A 19796-nucleotide genomic window follows, 5' to 3' on the forward strand; every position below is an offset into this window, starting at 1 on the left:
TTTTTCTTTTATTTATTTATTAAAATTACAATCAATTCTCGCGTTGAGAATTTTCAGTAATTTTTCTGGCGTGGCGCAGTGACATGGCTGATTAACGCATTTATATGACAATCATATATAATATATGTCTGAGACGAAAGGACGCCGGGGCCCCTCTGGAACTTCAGGATAACCTCCTAACATTGTAATCTAGAGTCTACTATAGCCGTAATGAAACAATCGCAGTTATCCAAGCCGATGGTAACCGTCCGGGATTAGTGACGGTGAGCTTTGGCTCGGGGCGACAGCCTGTCGCCCAACGTAGCCGCGGTCAACGGTACGGGCGCTCCGTCTAACAAAGGTGCGGAGCGGTGTTATGACCCTCATTAAAGGAACTACCCATAGAGGTATCGGACAGTAAAACATGCTAACGGTTCCTTAGGACAAGTAATACCTGAGGTTGAGGCAGGTACACAGCACAAGTCCCGGTAGCCCGAGGACCCGCTATAAAACCTGGGTTTCTCGGCAATTAAGATGTTTTGCAAACGGACAGGCAGCTTCTGTCCCAAATTGACCAATCGATAGCGACGTCGATCCGAGGATCTTGGGTACTTAGGCACCCCACCAGAGTTTAGCTCGGTGGCGTCGTTGGGACGGAGAGGCATTCCTGACTGAGACCTCAACAAGGAAGGGAATAGCGCCTTACGATCAGTACACGTTTGAGTTAGAGCAAGCATATCGATCCTCCCGTTGACCGTGGATTCGTTATCGAACCTAAGACCACTATCACTAGTATCGCGAGAGCCTAATCGCCGCTATTGATGGTCGAATCGGTAGTGTTCATACCCGTTGTATCAGGCCGTATCTTCGTTATAACACGACCCTGGCCAACTCCAAGGGAGGTCTAGCAAATGCCCACAACTCTATTACTGACGCTTCTCTGACATATATATATGTCGGAGATAAAAGAACACCGGAGCCTTTGGAATTTTGGATAATCCCACAACATTGTAACCTAGAGTCTACTATAGCTCTAATTGAACAATTGTAGTTATTCAATCCGATTGTAATTGTTCGCGAGTTGTGATAATGAGCTTGGGCTCGAGGCGACAGCCAGTCGCCGAACGTAGCCGCGGTCACGGGATGAACGCTTTGTCTAACAAAGGTATGGAGTAATTCTATAGCTCTTCTTAAAAGAAACATTTGTGGCGGCACGCGACAGTAAACATTCCAACGGTTTCTGTCCCGTGGTTCGCCACACGCAGATCCTATTCTTCGAGCAAGATGATTTTGCCAGATCTCGATGCGTCTCCGCAGTACATGTTCAGTTAGCCTGAGGGCCCGTCATAAATCTTAGAATTTAGTTGACTAAAAAAAAGTCCTTCAAACAAACAGTCTTTGTCCCAGCTACGGGAAGATTGGAGAGGAGATTTATTCTATTGTAGAGGATGAGTCGAGTCCGTGATGATTGTGGCTGGCGGCTGTAGATGTCGCTGCTGGGGGTACTGCTATATTTTCTTCCTATTTAGAATCGTGGAATAAAAATCGGACTTCGGTCGCCGGGATTCGATCCGGCGTTCCGAACGTTCGTAGCCTTATGCGCTAACCACTGCGTTACCGTCGTCCGTTAGTTGTTTATGTCGAGTAGCGGTATTTGTGGTGTCGAGTGCCGCTACACTATATTTTCGACTTCTTTTTTCGCGTAGAATCACCCCCTTTCCGCTTGTACCACCAGTTATCAACCACCCTGTATATAAAACGTAACACATAACAGAATATAATATAACGTAATACTATATGACGTAATGCAATGTAATGGAATATATTATAACGTAATATATTGTAACGTAATATAAATATTCCGTAGTGTAATATGACGTAAACCTATATAACGTAATACATTATAACGTGATATAACATAATACATTATAAGGTAATAATTTACATCTCCTCTTACTTAACAGAGGCTCGACCAGCACATGCGTGGCGTGGGGAAGGTGTTCCGTCGTTAATATTACATGGGGCACCCCCAATCCGTTCCGACGGGTGTCAGGCTGGAGAGTAGCTGAGGGGATTGATAAGCTCTCACACCACCTCTATATATTCATGGAGGTCAAGCCGGAGACAAAGCCCGCGGGAGAGGCCCACGGCATCCGGGGAATGGAACCATCCCGCCCGCCATCAAGATCGAGACGCATCAAGGATAGAGCGACAAAGATCGAAGACGACGACATGCTCCAGGCATTTGCCATCGTCGCGGCCTGGAATCGTGACGCCCGTACAAAGAAGAAAAGCGTGGACAAGGAGAAAAGCGTGGACAAGAAGAAAAGCGTGGACAAGAAGAAAAGCGTGGACAAGGAGAAAAGCGTGGACAAGAAGAAAAGCGTGGACAAGAAGAAAAGCGTGGACAAGGAGAAAAGCGTGGACAAGGAAAAAAGCGTGGACAAGGAGAAAAGCGTGGACAAGGAAAAAAGCGTGGTCAAGGAGAAAAGCGTGGACGAGGACGCGTCGATGCTGCGCTCTTCGACTGGTGCTAGACAGGACCGACATGCGTACTGGTGGACCCAGGACATTGCAGATCTACGGGCGACGTGCATTCGGGCCCGCAGGCGGCTCCAGAAAGCCCGCCGTCGGCGGCATCATGACGAGGAAGAGATCTCCCTCTGCTACGAGACATACAAGGGGACGCAATACTTCTTAAAGCGGGCGATCAAGAGCGCTAAAGCCCGACCCGGATAAGCTTCGTCTTCTCCCAACAATTCCGACTCGTGCATGTGTGAAGAACGTAATATTATATAACATAATACATTATAACATAATACATTATAACATAATACATTATAACGTAATATATTATAACGTAATACATCATAACGTAATACATCATAACGTAATATAATACTACGTAATACTATATAAAGTAATACTATGTAACGTAATAGATTATAAGGTAATAAATTGTAACATAATACATTATAACGAAATACTATATAACGTCATACATTATAAAGTAGTACCATATAACGCAATATATTTTAACGTAATATAATATAACGTTATATCGTATAATGTAACGTAATATAATATAATGTAATATGATATAACGAAATACATTATAAAATATTACTATCGTCATTTTATATTGCTCTAATTATAACTATTACAGTCTGTTAAATCTCTAACGTAACTCTATCGTTAATAGTTTCTAATGAAAAAAAAGTAGGCGATTATTTTTCAATTGTATCTGGAGCCAGCAATATTTGTACGAATTATAGACTATAATGAGAATCAATTATTTCACGCAATTCAACGACGCTGAATCCTTTCTGCATAAAAAATAATGTCCCTCTACAAAAATCGTAGCACGAGAGAATTCCAAGTTATGACACACTCGCCATTATTCAATTCACCATTGATAGGAGCAGTTTTTTTCTTTTATTATATTTCTTCTTTTTTTTTTAACCAAAGCGTAGGATAATTATAGGACGTTAATAATCTAGTCTGTCTGAATTTTTGGGTCCTGTTACAGCGGATTACTGAACAAAGACGGGTGCCTCCATCAGAAACATGGCATTGCTAGTGTGTTTTCTTTTCTTTCTTTTTTCATTTTTTATTTTGTTTACGGCGATTCGTCGCGATTCGTTTTAACACGACAACCATCGATACCACAGGACTGTTCCTAAGATCTTCCCACGTCACCTCATTGTATTTGTTGCCCCGTATAGGTTTCGTTTTATCTCTTCTGCCATTCCCCTTATTCTTCCCTCTTAATCCCACGGTGTGCTCATATTGTGAGAAAACCATGTTACCTCGATCAATCATTGTGCTATATTTATGTAAGTTATGCAAAATAAATCATCTGTAAAATTTACTTTAAACCTCATTTCGAGTCAATCTACTCCTCGCTGCCTTTTGTAACAACTTTCGATCATCTTTCATTCAATAAAAATGAATAAATGAGACAGCAACCTTTGATTTTTTTTTTAAGCATCGTGTACAAAATTTCTGTTATACATGTAGAAGATTGCTGAACGTATATTATCATAGGCTGATGTAATTGCGTTTTGCATGCATAACGTATGCAATAATTGACCATAATCCAGTGCCCCAAATGGCCTCGCATAAACGCAATGCTCGACTTTCCATGCTACCGATGCTCCAGTGGAAAGGGAAATTTTGATAGCACACCATGTGGCCAACGTACAGCAGTAAACCATTCATACCTACGGATAATCGAATATAATCGTTTTTACATTTGTTGCAAAAGAATGTTGAAACAGTGAACAGGTTGCGCGCCAACCTGAATTTTTCTTAATGCTATCTTTTAACGATCTAATAAAACGTTTATTACAAATTTATATATAAGTTATAGTATATTTGAATCGTTAATTAAAAAAATAGCTATTTGATATCTGCTGGCTAGTAAGACACTAACTGCATTGAAAAGTGTATCGAAGACGATAATGGTTTAAAAAACTACGTTTTTTCAGTAGCATTAATTCTTCAAACAGGTCTTAAATCGATTTGGCACGAAACCTGTTTAGTGGTTGTGTAATCTCGTGAAAGTCATACCAGGAATACGAAAAGGTCCACCGTTCCACACCTTGACGACATCCACGAGCAAGTAGCAAGCAGAAAGGAAAGCCAAGGAAAAAGACGTGGTTACGAATACGAATGACAGTGACCTGCATATATAATAGCAAATAAATACGGTTTTATAATGTAATCGATACGACGTTGTCCTTTTTTGGAAACGTACCATAATTTCTTGTTGACGGGAATTAAGTTGGTAAAATGAAGAACGCATCCTACGCAACCGAAGAACGCAGCCCATGCTAACCATCTGATTACACGTTCTTTCCAGTCTTTGTAAGTCATCATGATTATGCCAGCGTGTAGGCCAAGAAAGACTTGAAACGCCGCTGTAAGGGTACCTTGATTTTGGAAATAATTATTTAGAAACATCAAAAAGAAAAATGTCGAATGAATAATATTCATTTCCACGTGAAGTAGGTTATTATGGAACTGTGAATTTTATTTCTCTGAAAAGTAAAATTGGAAAAAAGTTAAAAATTCTTCCTAAAAATTTAAATAAATTTGTGCAGTATGAGATTTTGGAAAAGAAAAGTTAAGATAACAATTGAAAGTCTGCAGAATAAATTTTCACAGTACTTTAATGGAAGACAGTGTACCCAGAATTCCTTCAGGATCGTACGGTCCAGATTTATAAACCGTAGCTGAATGGTGCAAATGAGCTTCTTTAAGTATCACTCTATCAATGTAGCCTGCTGCACCGCCCACACAATCAAAGTATTTCGCGTCGTCGTGAAGACCACCGGGACCAAGATATCCACTAAGAATAATCGCTCTTGATGCTTTCGTAAAAACACAATTGTCATTCATTAAATCATACGTACATACGTGGGACATCCTGGAACGTTTAAGCAGAATGTTATGACGCAATGAACGACCACAATCACGAGCATCACGCACCATTGAGGAAGAAGCAGAAGAAAATCTTGCACTTCTCGTAACATTGGAGACTATGAATGAAAATGAAATATTTTGTAAATCGATGTTTCCGAGAAAATATATAAAAATATTTGATACTTTTACGAGGAAATACATACAGAAAATTTTCATTTATAAGTATGTATACACTTACTTGTATCTTGCTTGGTCTTCTTGACATTAAAAGGAAATATAACAGAGCAACAACGAAATAAGTTATACCGAATCGTTGCAGAACACCGAATATGCGGATGGTTTCAAGCTGGCCACCTGTGCTCACCGTATTCAGGGACAACCCGATTAGAAATAAAAGTATGCTCCTCTGCCATATAAAAAAGTAAAATATAAATAAATATAAATAAATTAAGATTGAAATACAAAGTAAAAAATCTAATTTGTATAAATTCTATATTTCCTATTACAACTGTTTGAATGCAAATTACATTCTACCAGTTTTTCTTTGCAATTGTTTCAATGCAAATTAAATTTTATATTTATCTGTGAAATTGTTATCAATTACTTTGACGATTCCATATAATATCTGGCGTTTCGGTGTCATGCGCTTCATCTGACTGGACATCGCTATGGGGATACACACGCCCATGATCCATATGAAGCAAGGGAACAACAAATCTCCTGGAAGCAATCCATTCCAAGTCGCATGACCAAGCGTCCTATAACCACCCGATCCATCGTTCACGAATATCATCAACAACGTACTAGCCCTGTAACATTAAACTTTTCTTAAATACTGTAATATTTTATACGGAGCGATTTTATTAAAAGAGAAATAAATAGAATAGAAACATTTACCCCCGCACCGTGTCAATCGCCTTCACTCGACGTTTCGCGGGTTGCTTCATAGCGCCATCATCCACCTGACTTTTCATATATTTCTTCCTGCATACGTGCCACAGTGATTTCAAGCCAGACAGACCAAATAGAACGAGTAACAATACTCCAAAAATAACAAGAAGCTCTGAAAAAAATTACACTTTTATCAACACGACCGTTGAACTTTATTTTGCTGTAATCTCTTCTACAATCAAAGTGCTATCGTACATCTTAATAAATTAAATCAGATGTAACATGGCTGCTATCTACAACCATCCGGTAAATATTTATAACCATCAAACGGATCTGATATTTCGATACAAATAAGTAAGATCTGGATAAAGTCTAAACGCAGATTTATACGTATAACAATTACTGGTTATTTTTCAACTTTTATTAGAAATTCTATTTGATGCAGGGAGCCTTGCCTGTATAAGGATACGTTGGCGCATTCAGAACCTTTATATCGCAGCTTCGATTTACTATAGAAAGTTCGTACACACCGAACTGTCCCAGGTTCGGCGTCAGCTCACAGATCACGTCGCTGAAATGCGAAAAAGATGTAAATCGTATAAAACTGGACGGCGTTAACTTTAAGACACGTTGTATCGTGACACTTCTTTCGGTCAATCAAATGTACCTGGTATTTTTAGCGGATATAAATTCGTTGGGATCCTCGGCATCCAACACTCTCAAGCTCGTGGATCGAATAGTATCGATTGTCACGCTGGAAGTCCAGTTTACTACGATCTGCTTGATCCTAGTATATGGGCACTGTAACGAGATTATTCTCTGTGGTATGACTACATTTTTATAGAGGAAAATATAGGTCTCGATTAAAGAAGTTGATTAGTTTCAAAATTCGAATATTAAAAGGTTATCGAACTAACTGCGTTTATTAATTCATCCTGTATACCGCAAGTATCACACCAATAAATTATTTCACTCGTGTAACGTTACGATGTAATAAATCGGAAATGAAAAAGGATTCGAAGAATGAAAGAAAAAGAAATCTAACCCTGAATGCTCAAATGTGCATCCCAAGCACCACCGATGTGCGGCGCTCTAACTCTTTAAAATCTGACAGTTAACACTTTACTGACCGCTAGCGGTTCAACAATATACGCACGTCCGACTGGCAACTCAGGTGCAGATTCTCCCTGGCGCCGGCTCTGTTTCGGTTTAGACTCTCCAATACCATTCTTTTCGTTTATCGCGAACGGTAAGTTTTTCAAATTGGTATAAAACTGTGGAAGCTTACAAAGCAACGCAACTGACGCAACTGATCAAGGTATCTTAGTACTAAATAACAAATTACTGCTCAAATAATGAGAAAGATTGTCGACGACAAAAAGCCGATTAGTAGGCTATCAGTCGGTAAGCGTCGGCGACAAAAAGCAGATTAATAGGTATCGGTCGATAAAATGTTAAAAACTTGCAAGTCGAAGTATGATGAAAATAAGTTGGAGTTGCCGGTTGATATTTACAATTGAAAGTCGAAGCGTTAAGGGTTAACTTCTTCGTCTGTATCGTAAAAAATATATTACTGAACGGTGGATTTCTATGCAAATTCATATTTTGCTGAGCGCAATTAGAAAAATGGAACCCCAATACCGACTTTTTTCATTCTGTAAATATTATGACGATTAATTTACTATAGATTTTCCATGTGTTCGCGTATTTAAATTTATAAATGTATAAACATGTGCAGTCTAATTGTTTTAAAAAAAGCTCTTTAACTTCAAATTTAACCAATAATCATGGTTACCTGAGACTCCAATCAACATTTAAACCCGTTCTTGGAATATTCATAGGAAACGGTATTGCACAGAAGCAGGCAAAAGTATGCAAAGCACGAAAAAACATAAAAAGAGCGTGTCCTTGCGTGACTCACCAGCGCGCAATCCGCGGAAAGCAGGTAGAGCCAGGCGTTCGAATCTTCTGTGCGTAAGTTGATACAAGCCTCGTCGTATCCAAGGGTGTCCTGGTCACAGATCCACTCATCCATTGTCTCCATGTCACGCTGAACCGAGAATAAATGCTGGGTAAGGAAGAACTCGCGGTGCACGCTTCGAAAGTCGCGCGAGGAATCACGGCTGATGACTAGATTTAACACGCATCCTTAATTTGAGAGAAATGTTTACAACACGTTCCATATACGGTGACCGGGAAAGTGGAACGCTAAAAACCGAATTTTTACCATGAGTTCTTCTGCCTTTTATGGTATGATAATGAAGTATCTAGATGAAATAAAAATGTTTTTACGCGGCACAAGAAGGAGAATATTTTAATTTTCGCTCGAATCCATGAAATTTGAATTTCTTGATTAATTTCTTGACGAGTCAAAGAATTATTTCCGAATTATAATTTGATATTTATGTACATAAGATTGTTACTTTAAAATCGTCGATATCGCAGAAATTTAATCTAAGAAGAATCGATATTCTATGGATAAAGAGCTTTTAGTGGATGAAGTTCACCACTGTCTTTCGCCTAATATTGCATTGTTACCAATAACCGACACGCTATCAAGTAATTTTTAGAGTACGTTTAAATACATTCACAAATATACTCCGTTTAAAGAAAGAGAGAAAAATAAAAAATTAATATATAAAATACCTGGTATTGTTCTTCAGACTCACAAGTAGATACGCATTATAAATGCTTGGACCTCAGAAAGGAAAAATGTCGAACAGTTGTCACGGGACAGAAAGCAAAGAACAATCGGTGCTTCTCAGTGCAAAATAGTTAATACAAGGTATATAACAAGCTAGCTGGATAATTCGCAATAATGATCGGCTCTAACGGTATATTACCACATATGCGTATGTATATCGACGTTCGGTCAGCAAATGTTTCCACGATCAAATATTGCGCGGCCGTGGTTTAATCGGCGCAAGTTGGAACGAGAGTGGTGCGACAGCTTTTTAATATCGCGCCGTGTGCTGGCGAACAGACAGCCGGCTCGAGTCGTCACGAATCACGTGGGTGCATCGACTGACATTTCACCTGGCATTCAACAGGAATTTTACCTGGCCACTAACCGAGCCATCGCGATCTCCTGCATACAGTATCGGCCGCCTTGAACCAGACTTTTTATCCGACGGGCTTTGGAACGTGTTTACCGATCATCGTTCAGCGCCTTATGGTGTGCGAGATTGATGTAATTCTCGTTCGTAACAGATGTTCCATGTAACGGAACTTCTTGTAGGATATTTTATGAAATTCTATGATCGGTGCAATTGAGTAGCGGTTTTTAGTACTTTCTAATACGGAAATTGAAATAATTTGACGCTATGCGAGAAGACACAATACGAAAAATCGATTTATACGCAAAGATTTTCTCTTCCTGGCTTCTGCTTTTGTCAGCTGAGTTTAAGGGGATCGAATGAAAAACTGTATATCGAAACGTGAGGCAACATCATTCTGGAATCATACAATCGGAGATAGATAACCTTGAACAGGTGAAAATCGACACACACATTGACCTGAATTGGAGAACTCGATAAAAGGGGCTTGAAATGTATGAAAATCGATAAAGCCTTAGCATGCGATGAACTTATATTGAATGAAATCATTGAGGTCACTTGATTCCTATACTATTATCAGGAATATTATTTGAAGTATAGGTAAAAGTATTTATTCGTGTTATCACAATTGCTGATAAATTTAATTGATTAATTGATAGATATGTCGATAATAATACAATCGCGGATGAGATATGACATGGAACATGAACCTAATATTCGATGCATAACGAATTTTTGTAGATTATTCCAATGATCGTCTAATTTAAAAAGGTTGGTACTCCCGAACTAATGGAAAGCATGACGTGCATAAATGGGAAAGATCGTAATTTTCAAGTTCCTTTATTTTGAAGCTAATTAAAATACTTTGACATATATATATCATATAATGATTCAAATAAATAAGTGCCATTAAATACGTACGAGCTGAGCAAATTATAAAACAAATTTGATATGTGCAGTTCGGTAGACTGACTAGCATAGACGTTTCGAAATCCATAACTTCATAAATGTAGTCATTTTTTAATCAATTACAAAGATAATAATTAATATCGAAAAACTTTCAATGTTAGACAAACAAACCTTTTCCTTAAGATGAGTATATTGGTCATCCATCTCATGTTATCCATGTACATTACAATTTATAAACAACAGCAGACATATGTGGCCACTTGTTTAGCTTGTTCGAAATTCCTTTTTCTTCAGATTTACATCCATATAAATATTTACGACGCGATGATGTGTATGGGTCGATGACTGCGACTCCATCAAGATTATTTATTACAATTCGCCATATGTGACAATAAATTCATGCATAGCTAATGCTTTCCTCTCTTTAGCTTGAACTATATTCATTTTACAAGAGAAAGATAATATACGAATAGATATACGTCACAAACACTAGGTTTTTTGCTAGCTTGCAATGTGTTGTGTATTTTTCATAGTAACAGAAGGAATGTAACTAGTATAATATTGTGTCTGTGGAATTTTTAACATTAATAATTCTTTATATTATGAAATACTTTATATTATGAAATACGTCGACATTATGTAATACTGTGAATAGGATTGGATTTTATACAAAAGAAAAAGGTGGTTCGCACAAATTTCGCTATTACCGAAAATATAACTTAGGCCTTATAAAGTGGGTGTGCATTTCTTAATTTTTGTTTTTTTTTCCCCAATTTTTCCTTGCCTAAAACAAATGCATGCAATAATTTTATTCATATCTTCCTAACGTTAATGACCTTAGTGTACATTATATAATTTATATTCTTTCGTTTTCATATAATTTAACGAGTTTTCTACCTTTATTATCTAGATCCTTTTCGTGTACAAGCAATTTTAATATTGCAATAATATATTTATCAAAAGCGTCAAAATCATCACATGCTAACATCTATTATTATACCCAATAAATAGTACAGCAAGATTTTAAATAAATGATTAACAGCCAAAAGTGATGATCTATTACTATACCCAATAGATAGTACAGCACGATTTTAAATAAATTATTAACAGCCAAATATTAATCGATGTTTATAGATATTGGAAATACTTCTAAATCTTCAAAATTAATGTTTGCCACTAACTATGCCACCCAGGTGTTCCTCTGCGTGTCGTAGCGACGATACATAGATAATTCTGAATAACAGTGCATATAAATTAAGCAACATATTGGATATATTAGATTATATTATAAAATTGCACCGTTCAGTCTAAAGAATTTAAAAATTATGTTAGATTAACTAAATTAAATATGATATTAATATTGTATGTTGGAATTCCTCATACGTGCTATTAAAATCAATTTACAATTTAAGTTGGAACAAACAGCTTACATGGTCTATGTAAAATTTCATGACGGATCGAGAAGAATATCATTTATAAATTTTTACGCGAATATATAGAATATATTACGCATAAGCATTATACTTGATATTCTTCATTTCATCAAATAGTAACTACACACGTGTAAATACAATATACACCTATCTACAACAAAATTCTATTCAAAAAAGTATCGCCGCTATATGCCTTGCAAATCTTGTACCCTCTTACATGAGGGCATTTCGATATTTCTAGCTTTGGAAAATAATTCTTGATCTCCAAAGTTTCTTGCTTTCCACATCATCGTTTCCCCTAAGGATTAAAGAAACGATATATCCAAAGTATAAAGACATATCCTTTGACTATTATGTTAAGTCCCTTTTTACAATCTGTCACACAAAAGTATACCAATGATATCTACGAAATTTGATAATTAATGTGGGGAAAAGTGTAATACTCTAAACTTATACAGTCTTCTGGAATACGCAGTGATTTATAATGTCTTGGTCTTAGTACCTTTTGTGACAATGAATAGAAATACAACATATATATCCGAAAAATGAATACTGCCTACGCGATACGTTTTGAAACGATCTTTTTGTTTCCATTATGCTGAGCTGGCCACCACAGTCATTTAATGCAGGTCCGATAGAAAATATGTAGTCCTCTATGAAAAATAAACTAAAGGGAGAACGCATATTAAAGATTAGAATCTCAATGGCTCGCGTTCGAAGAACATGGAGTTCCTACCAGTCCTGTACGCCAAAAAATTAATAGAAAGCATACCGAAACGATGTCAGACTATAATCGATAATGGAGGAAATTGGATCCATTATTAAATAAAAGCAAAATAGTTGCACTTTTGATCCATACTAAATTTATCACAAACGAATTAATATTTGTAGAGATATCGTCGGCATACTCTTGTGTGACAGACTATTATTTCTAAGAACTACACGTAGTTTGCTACTCTGGGACATTTAGTAATCAATTGAATAAAATACTTACTATAATTTTTCTCTCTAAAACAGGCATGTCTCAAATTATGCAGGTATTCTTCTTCAACAGAAATTTCTAGCCTACGTAAACTGCCTTGATATTCAGTATGAAAGTTTTCTTTCACATAGTAGGGCGCCCTTAATCCTTGAGTTGTTCTCAATACAGAATATTTTCTGTGTACAAATTTAAAATTTGCATATAATCGCATTCATACGAGTCAATCGTTCTCTTTAAAATATACCAGAGATAGAAGCCAAAAAATAAAGCGTAAATAATAAAATTGAAACATTCCATAAAATTATCAATTTAAACTAATTTATTCGTCATTATTTGTCATAAATGTATTTGTCGCGAATTATGAATACACTTACGCGCTAGAATGTAAGCTATATACAGGATCTGATATAAAGAAACTGCTCATCATAGTTAACAATATTAATAACAGCACAGGCAACATTTGAAGGAATGTGGTATATCCATTTGCTTGCTAAAAATCATAATATTTATTTAAAAAAGCATGATCTGATTGAAAAAGAAATTGTAATTACTATATTTTAAATATATTAAATTACTATATTTTTCCTTCATACCTGAGAATGAACATGTTGAGCTTGTGCTTCTTGTTGTCTCGCCCACCTTCCAGAGCGTCTCATATAAAATTCTTGCTGTGGGAACCCACCTCCAAAGAACATACTGAACAATTCTTCTGCTGTTATGTCAGCTAGGAAAAATTATTTAATCAGTATATATGTTTTAATAAATATTGATAAATTATTACTATTATTATTATCATTGTTCTTTGTTTATCATAGTGAGGCTTAAAGCTTATTACAATCTCTGTTACAAACCTATTAATAATAATTTTAATAATAAATGGTGATAAATGTATCTAATAAATTTATGATAAATAATTATGATAAAAAATAAATATTGGACAAAAGATATTATAATACGTACCTTCAAATCCCCTTGTATAATTGTAATGTGAATGATTTTGGTGAGCTTGAGCACTTTGCATTCTTTCATCCTCAGGGCCATACATGTCATACTGCTTTCTTTTTTCCACATCAGTGAGTATAGCGACAGCATTTCCAATGGCTAAACACAATATAAATTATACATATGTCACAATAAATACTATATATCAATAAATAATACTATATGTCATAATAAATCTGCCTGAAATATACTTTTATTATCCTTTTTAATTTACCTTTAAATGCTTCAGCAGCACCTGGTGCTTTATTTTTGTCTGGATGTAATTGAAGTGCCAACTTTTTATATGCCTTCTTAATATCACTATCAGTTGCATCTTTGCTTACACCCAAAATTTCATAATAATCTTTGCATTTCTTGATTCTACAAATAAATGAATTACACCAATATTAATGATAAAATAACAAATCTTATTATTATATCTCAAAATTTTTATTAAGATGATTTTAGAACTTTATTCGACACAAGTACCTTTTAATATGTTCAAGCTGTTCCTTTGTATAATCATTAGAAGCTTGAGTGTGTGTAGTTTCCTTAGATGCAGTTTGACGTTTCTTAATTGTAGGTTCAGATTCAGACTTTTGTTGATTTTGTTTTGACATCATTGTCACTTTTGCCAATACATCTGTGAATGTATCATTAATTACAAAAAAATAGTATATAGTTATACAAATTTCACTTAAACTCTTAATTTTCTGCTTACTCATACTACATTTCTCTTGATCAATATTCAGACACACACGATTACCATGAAACCATATTTCTTAAAGAATTCAATATAAACATTAAAATAATCTTTTAAAAAAAATGACAATCTTTGAAACCAAAAATACAACAGGGATCTCCTCCAAAATGTCAAATAATGTCAATAGTGTCAATAATTTAGTGGTTAGATGTAAATAAAGTAAAGGACAACTAAGAATTGATTAAGTTATTTTATAGAAGCTGACGTGGGTTTTTCCCACCTTACCTTCTGCTTTTTTTGTTGGGTAAAGTTTCTGTGCTTTACGTACAAATTTTTCCGCCTCTTCGTATCTTTTCTCCCGTAGATATCGTTCAGCGAGTTCCATACATCGCTCAGCCTCATCTTTATTGCTATCCATGACTTTTCTTAAAGGCCAAATTAAACTTTACCTTAAACACAATGACGGAGCAGAACAGTAAATAAATTTAATCATACACTAATTCTCCGCCATAGCAATTTAATAAGTTGCGTCATGAACACGCTATGAAGTAGAGCATTCCACTACCATCCTTACATATACTAGTATAAGTGACGACACATTTCACAGGCGCTACTTATAATATAATAATTATTGTTTTTATTCACGGACCTGAATAATTTAACTCTAAAATCAACCAATCAGAATGTTTGCCATCGATTAACTGAAATTTGTATAATTCAAAAAAGTTCTGTTAACAATAACATAAAGCGACCTACATAAAGAAGTAAATAAACGCGTATTGAATAATTTTCTAAGACATAATATTACTTCTTGCAAATTATACGAAGTAATTGTTTTTATATAATTCAAAAACTTTATTTTATCATAAATAATTTCTTTTATTTACAATAAGAATTTGTCAAAAAATATACCCTGATCGTATATGTTAGATTAAAATATTACTGCCAAAGTGGCATCTCTAGTTTCTTTAGAATCAATGTATTTTCTATGTCAATAGTTTGAAATTATTTGTATATTATAAACTAATGTTATATACTCAAGCATTAATTTAACATTATTATTCGTATAATTGTCAAACGTTTATAAATTATTTCAGGTAATCATATCTTTTATTTATTAAATGATATTTATTTATGATGCATTTCAACTGCAAGGTTATCTTTTAATATATTTTGAATTCTTCAAAATGTGAATTTATATTAGAAATAAATGAATATTCTTTAATTATTAGTTCTTAATTTTATATACATTTTCACATTTACAGAAAATGCTAGGTATAAGGCAATGTGTACAACGATTTATATCAAACAAAATATTTAATGCAAATAACTCCAATTGTTTATCTAGTATACAACAAAGATCATACAATTGGTATAAAAATGAAAAAGAAGAAGAAGAAGAATCAAATAAAGGATTCCTTAAATATAATAAAGTTGTTTTTCCTCCGCAAAAACCAGGTGAAAAGAAAAGACCAGGTGTAAGTTTATTTTATATTGTAAAATAATTCCATTTTATTAATTAAAATATAATTATTCACTATATTTTTATATCTTACAGTATGTCTGTCACGTAAAAAAATTCATTAAATATAGTCCATTAAATATGTGGTATATTGCTTGTTTTGTAAGAGGTATGAGTGTAGATGAAGCTATTAAACAATTGAGCTTTTTGAAAAAGAAAGGTGCAGCTATAGCAAAAGAAGTTATCTTAGAGGCACAACGTATGGCTGTAGAGGAACATAATATTGAATTCAAAAGTAACTTATGGGTTGGTAAGTATATTGAAAAAGAAATAAAATGTTTTCAATATTTTTAGTACTACAGCATTATAGATTTTCATTGTATTTTTCAGCTGAATCTTTTGCAACAAGGAGTATTGTAATAAAAGGCATACGACGTCATGCTAGAGGAAGGATAGGAATAGTACATTACAGATATTGTAATTACTTTGTACGTTTAGAAGAAGGGAAACCACCAAAACATTATTATCAACCAGCACCTAAAACAGGCGAAGAATGGTTGGAAGAATGGATGGAACAAATGCGTACCCGCAAAATATATAATTCGTTATAATATACACATATATGGTTATATGTAAATAAATAATTATACATCATACTTTTTTCTGAGATTATGTACTTTGATCGAAGTTTAGATTAGGGTTTATTATTTCCAAATACAAATTTACATGTTAAAGTTAGAGTTTATTTAAGAATAAACGATTAATGTATATAGCAATCAAAAAGGCAAATACATATCAAATTCATTTTACAACTTTAACTTAGTTCTTCTCCAGTGACGCCGTTTGGCGTTGTACCTATAAAATGAATTATAATAATAATAAATAGTGCAATGATTAAAAAGGAAAATACTAAAATACATATATTTTAATAATTCTTACCGGATAGTGTTGCCAGTACGCATTCTGACCCATTGTGGAATCGGCCTGTTTTGCTTTAACTTTTTGGCAAGCTTCCGCTTGATAATAAATGTTTTGTGAGCAGACTGAAACAGAACATGTAGTTTATGTATGTCTTAAATAAAATTTTCTAACAATTATTTACATATAATTAATAGGATGTGAAAAGAATTGTTAGATAACCTAAACCTTACCATCTTGCTCAAACACAATCAATGAAATGGTCGAGAATTTTCCTGCGTCTTTCTGAACAGGTTTTCTACCAGGCAAATGTCACTATATAAAAGTTACCAAGAATAATAAAATAAATACTAGATATAGAATCTTTATGGTACATTAAAAACAGATAAAAAATAAAAATAATATAATATGAAGAATAAATATCTAATATTAAAAAGAGCAAATATTACATAAAAAAATACAGAATCTAATAGATGTTTTAGAATATAATATTATTTCCATATAGTTAAAAAATTTGAGAGTTTTCAAATTAGCAATGTTCGTTTTGACGCTTGAAAAAGACACATTTGCCATCTTATCTATAAAATTTAATATAGATATTAACTTAAAATATATTTACATTTTTTCATGATATATTTATAAAGTATATTTAATAACATATATTTCTATATAACAATTTTAATTTTAATAAATGGAGTATCAAATTTAACTTATTCAATTTAGTTTAAATATCTAATCGAGTTATTTCAAAACATTATTACGTCACAGTTTGTATATCTTTTTTATCACTATGTGTTTTATTGTTATTCCTCCCTGGAACTTTGGACTTTATTGATACAAATTAGTTTTCACGATTTAGTTAACATATTGTTAAAAGAAATTGTTTAAAAATTATACTTGTCAAATATGTTCACCACTTGTTTTAGAACGTTTCGAACTGGGAACAAAGTGAGTATTAGAAACTTATATTTCCTTGATGTTCGATTGTTTCAATGACCAACCAATTGATCGATACTTATAAGTGATTTGGATTAATAGGAAACAAAACTAATTTTTATTATACTTATAATATTGTATGTTTCTTCTATTGTATGAAACATTTTTACTTATAAAGAATAATAATATTAAATAAAAATGTATTAATTTTATATGAAATCGCATATTTTTGTAAAATAAAATTATATTAATTTAAAAATAAAAACAAATGAGGTATTTAAAACGATATTATAAATTACTTGTTTCAAAAAGGATTAATATTTAAGGAACTTATTTATTATTTTAGTATGGATTATTGGCACGTTATGAATCCACGTTAGTTATTGCAGAACATAATAATGAATCTCTAGCCCCTATCACTTGTAATACATTAAGTGCAGCAAAAAAAATTGGTGGTGATATAACAGTCTTAGTTGCTGGTACCAAATGTGATGCAGTTGCACAAAGTGTCAGTAAAGCTAATGGTGTATCCAAAGTTTTGGTGGCAGAGAGCGACGCTTTTAAAGGATTTCTTCCAGAAGCACTAACGCCTCTTATCCTTGCTACTCAAAATGAGCATAAATTTACCCATATTTTAACTGGTGCTACTGCATTTGGTAAAGCACTATTGCCAAGAGTAAGCATCTAATTAGAAAGTCTGTTTTCTCTACCTTTAAATATATATTACTATAGATAAAAAGTATTTTTCATAGTTTGTATATAACTTTCATTCTTTAAGGTTGCAGCTAAATTAGATGTGTCTCCAATAAGTGATATTATTGGTATTAAAGCAGCAGATACATTCATCCGTACAATTTATGCAGGAAATGCAATTCAAACTTTAAAGTGCAAAGACAATATAAAGATAGTTTCAGTGAGAGGCACTGCATTCGAAGCAATACCTTTGGATGGAGGCAGTGCCAAGTGTGAACCTGCACTAGCTGGTGACTACAAATCACAATTGGCAGAATTCATTAAACAGGAGTTATCTAAATCTGATAGACCAGAATTGACATCTGCAAAAATCGTTATATCTGGAGGAAGAGGAATGAAGTCTGGCGATAACTTCAAATTATTATATAGTTTGGCAGATAAACTTAATGCTGCAGTTGGCGCTTCCCGTGCTGCTGTTGATGCTGGTTATGTGCCTAATGATTTGCAAGTGGGGCAGACAGGAAAAATTGTTGCTCCAGTAAGCTTGGCTTCTAGTTATAGTCTATTATAACCGCTAAAAAATTATTTACATTTCAATTCATATCTTTTAGAATCTATATATTGCTGTTGGTATCTCTGGAGCAATTCAGCATCTAGCTGGTATGAAAGATTCAAAAACGATTGTGGCAATTAACAAAGATCCAGAAGCACCAATCTTCCAAGTAGCTGATTATGGCTTAGTTGCTGATTTATTCAAGGCTGTTCCTGAACTTACAGAAAAATTGTAAATTTTAACAATATTTTATAAGGACATTTTTTATACACACACATATATATATACAAAATATATTTATGCAAAACATTTATTAAAAATATAATTTTTTTTATAAATATTAAATTTATAACTATTTATTTTAACTGTATATTAATAATCTAAGATTAAAATAGTATTATTTTTTCATTTATATAAATCAACAACATTTTAGGCTCTCCTATTTGAAGCATAACATATGATACTATAAAGTATTTTTATGGATTTTATGACAAACTATTATGTATTCAGAGCATACATGAAAAGATGAAATTTCTCCAAGTTTATGGACAAATATCTAATTAAAGCAATAATTTCGATAATATTTATTATTAAGTTTTCGACTTTAGCGCCATAATAAGCTTCTCAGTGAGGAAATGATAGTGTATACGCTATGATGGTTCTGGTTGTTCCCCAGCTAGTGCTGCACCATGCACCAAGTGCTAAAGGTAGCCATGCTAGCATATACAAGATCCTATAAAATTTGGAGTCTGGTGGCACGCTAGCATAGACAAGTTCCATGCTACAAGAACCTATTTAATTGTACGGTTCTGTGGGAAAATTCATATCTATTTTTCTATCCAGGATAAACAAGTATGAGAGTACCAAATCGTG

At 33.9% G+C, this 19796-nt stretch overlaps 5 protein-coding genes across 10 annotated transcripts; 2 read left to right on the plus strand and 3 right to left on the minus strand.

The window, feature by feature from the left end:
* Window positions 1-3830: 3830 nt before the first annotated feature.
* On the minus strand, window positions 3831-9025 carry LOC117237990 (heparan-alpha-glucosaminide N-acetyltransferase-like). 3 transcript variants are annotated; one of them, XM_033502478.1, is made up of 12 exons: window positions 8944-9025; window positions 8219-8347; window positions 6965-7098; window positions 6753-6868; window positions 6304-6469; window positions 6011-6215; window positions 5645-5812; window positions 5401-5522; window positions 5172-5332; window positions 4739-4913; window positions 4552-4664; window positions 4021-4202 (listed from the first exon to the last, which is right to left on the minus strand). In XM_033502478.1, the coding sequence occupies exons 2-12, from the start codon at window positions 8339-8341 to the stop codon at window positions 4021-4023; spliced, it is 1665 nt and encodes a 554-aa protein (XP_033358369.1). In that variant the 5' UTR covers window positions 8342-8347; window positions 8944-9025. The 3 variants fall into 3 exon arrangements, with proteins under 3 accessions (XP_033358371.1, XP_033358369.1, XP_033358368.1); XM_033502477.1 differs by having other exon boundaries at window positions 8219-8505; window positions 8944-8993; XM_033502480.1 differs by lacking the exon at window positions 8944-9025 and having other exon boundaries at window positions 3831-4202; window positions 8219-8341.
* A 1741-nt stretch (window positions 9026-10766) lies between these two features.
* LOC117237991 (dnaJ homolog subfamily B member 12) lies at window positions 10767-14929 on the minus strand. Of its 2 annotated transcripts, none has more exons than XM_033502482.1 (8): window positions 14647-14929; window positions 14148-14301; window positions 13894-14039; window positions 13638-13778; window positions 13271-13401; window positions 13052-13167; window positions 12690-12853; window positions 10767-11046 (listed from the first exon to the last, which is right to left on the minus strand). In XM_033502482.1, the coding sequence occupies exons 1-8, from the start codon at window positions 14777-14779 to the stop codon at window positions 10982-10984; spliced, it is 1050 nt and encodes a 349-aa protein (XP_033358373.1). In that variant the 5' UTR covers window positions 14780-14929; the 3' UTR covers window positions 10767-10981. The 2 variants fall into 2 exon arrangements, with proteins under 2 accessions (XP_033358373.1, XP_033358372.1); XM_033502481.1 differs by having other exon boundaries at window positions 10767-11993.
* Window positions 14930-14959: 30 nt separating this feature from the next.
* LOC117237992 (39S ribosomal protein L22, mitochondrial) lies at window positions 14960-16573 on the plus strand. 3 transcript variants are annotated; one of them, XM_033502484.1, is made up of 4 exons: window positions 14960-15188; window positions 15627-15839; window positions 15920-16133; window positions 16214-16573. In XM_033502484.1, exons 2-4 carry the CDS (start codon window positions 15630-15632, stop codon window positions 16432-16434), a joined length of 645 nt encoding a protein of 214 aa, XP_033358375.1. In that variant the 5' UTR covers window positions 14960-15188; window positions 15627-15629; the 3' UTR covers window positions 16435-16573. The 3 variants fall into 3 exon arrangements, with proteins under 3 accessions (XP_033358375.1, XP_033358376.1, XP_033358374.1); XM_033502485.1 differs by having other exon boundaries at window positions 14960-15125; XM_033502483.1 differs by lacking the exon at window positions 14960-15188 and adding an exon at window positions 15306-15458.
* On the minus strand, window positions 16508-17074 carry LOC117237993 (60S ribosomal protein L39). Its single transcript, XM_033502486.1, has 3 exons — window positions 16975-17074; window positions 16763-16866; window positions 16508-16678 (listed from the first exon to the last, which is right to left on the minus strand). The coding sequence occupies exons 1-3, from the start codon at window positions 16975-16977 to the stop codon at window positions 16630-16632; spliced, it is 156 nt and encodes a 51-aa protein (XP_033358377.1). The 5' UTR covers window positions 16978-17074; the 3' UTR covers window positions 16508-16629.
* Window positions 17075-17265: 191 nt separating this feature from the next.
* On the plus strand, window positions 17266-19215 carry LOC117237998 (electron transfer flavoprotein subunit alpha, mitochondrial). Its single transcript, XM_033502494.1, has 4 exons — window positions 17266-17689; window positions 18024-18353; window positions 18456-18908; window positions 18982-19215. The coding sequence occupies exons 1-4, from the start codon at window positions 17648-17650 to the stop codon at window positions 19156-19158; spliced, it is 1002 nt and encodes a 333-aa protein (XP_033358385.1). The 5' UTR covers window positions 17266-17647; the 3' UTR covers window positions 19159-19215.
* Window positions 19216-19796: the final 581 nt, after the last annotated feature.

This window comes from Bombus vosnesenskii, unplaced genomic scaffold (assembly GCF_011952255.1).
Source record: "Bombus vosnesenskii isolate JDL3184/JDL3185 unplaced genomic scaffold, Bvos_JDL3184-5_v1.1 scf7180000013430, whole genome shotgun sequence".
Classification (NCBI taxonomy): domain Eukaryota; kingdom Metazoa; phylum Arthropoda; class Insecta; order Hymenoptera; family Apidae; genus Bombus; species Bombus vosnesenskii.

Excerpts from the sequence above, each read along its gene's own strand:
- LOC117237990 (XM_033502480.1), bottom strand. The coding sequence starts at position 8,341 with ATGGAGACAATGGATGAGTGGATCTGTGACCAGGACACCCTTGGATAC. Across the intron at positions 4,914-5,171 it reads CGATCCTGAAGGAATTCTGG|GTACCCTTACAGCGGCGTTT; the intron begins GTACACTGTCTT and ends TCCAAAATCAAG. Across the intron at positions 4,203-4,551 it reads TGGACCTTTTCGTATTCCTG|GTATGAATGGTTTACTGCTG; the intron begins GTATGACTTTCA and ends GATTATCCGTAG.
- LOC117237991 (XM_033502481.1), bottom strand. The coding sequence starts at position 14,779 with ATGGATAGCAATAAAGATGAGGCTGAGCGATGTATGGAACTCGCTGAA. Across the intron at positions 13,402-13,637 it reads TTATACAAGGGGATTTGAAG|CTGACATAACAGCAGAAGAA; the intron begins GTACGTATTATA and ends AATTTTTCCTAG. Across the intron at positions 11,994-12,689 it reads TTTTAGAGAGAAAAATTATA|GGGAAACGATGATGTGGAAA; the intron begins GTAAGTATTTTA and ends TTTAATCCTTAG.
- LOC117237992 (XM_033502484.1), top strand. The coding sequence starts at position 15,630 with ATGCTAGGTATAAGGCAATGTGTACAACGATTTATATCAAACAAAATA. Across the intron at positions 15,840-15,919 it reads GTGAAAAGAAAAGACCAGGT|TATGTCTGTCACGTAAAAAA; the intron begins GTAAGTTTATTT and ends TATATCTTACAG. Across the intron at positions 16,134-16,213 it reads CAAAAGTAACTTATGGGTTG|CTGAATCTTTTGCAACAAGG; the intron begins GTAAGTATATTG and ends TGTATTTTTCAG.
- LOC117237993 (XM_033502486.1), bottom strand. Across the intron at positions 16,679-16,762 it reads CGTACTGGCAACACTATCCG|GTACAACGCCAAACGGCGTC; the intron begins GTAAGAATTATT and ends TTCATTTTATAG.
- LOC117237998 (XM_033502494.1), top strand. The coding sequence starts at position 17,648 with ATGTTCACCACTTGTTTTAGAACGTTTCGAACTGGGAACAAA. Across the intron at positions 18,354-18,455 it reads GTAAAGCACTATTGCCAAGA|GTTGCAGCTAAATTAGATGT; the intron begins GTAAGCATCTAA and ends TCATTCTTTAAG. Across the intron at positions 18,909-18,981 it reads CAGGAAAAATTGTTGCTCCA|AATCTATATATTGCTGTTGG; the intron begins GTAAGCTTGGCT and ends CATATCTTTTAG.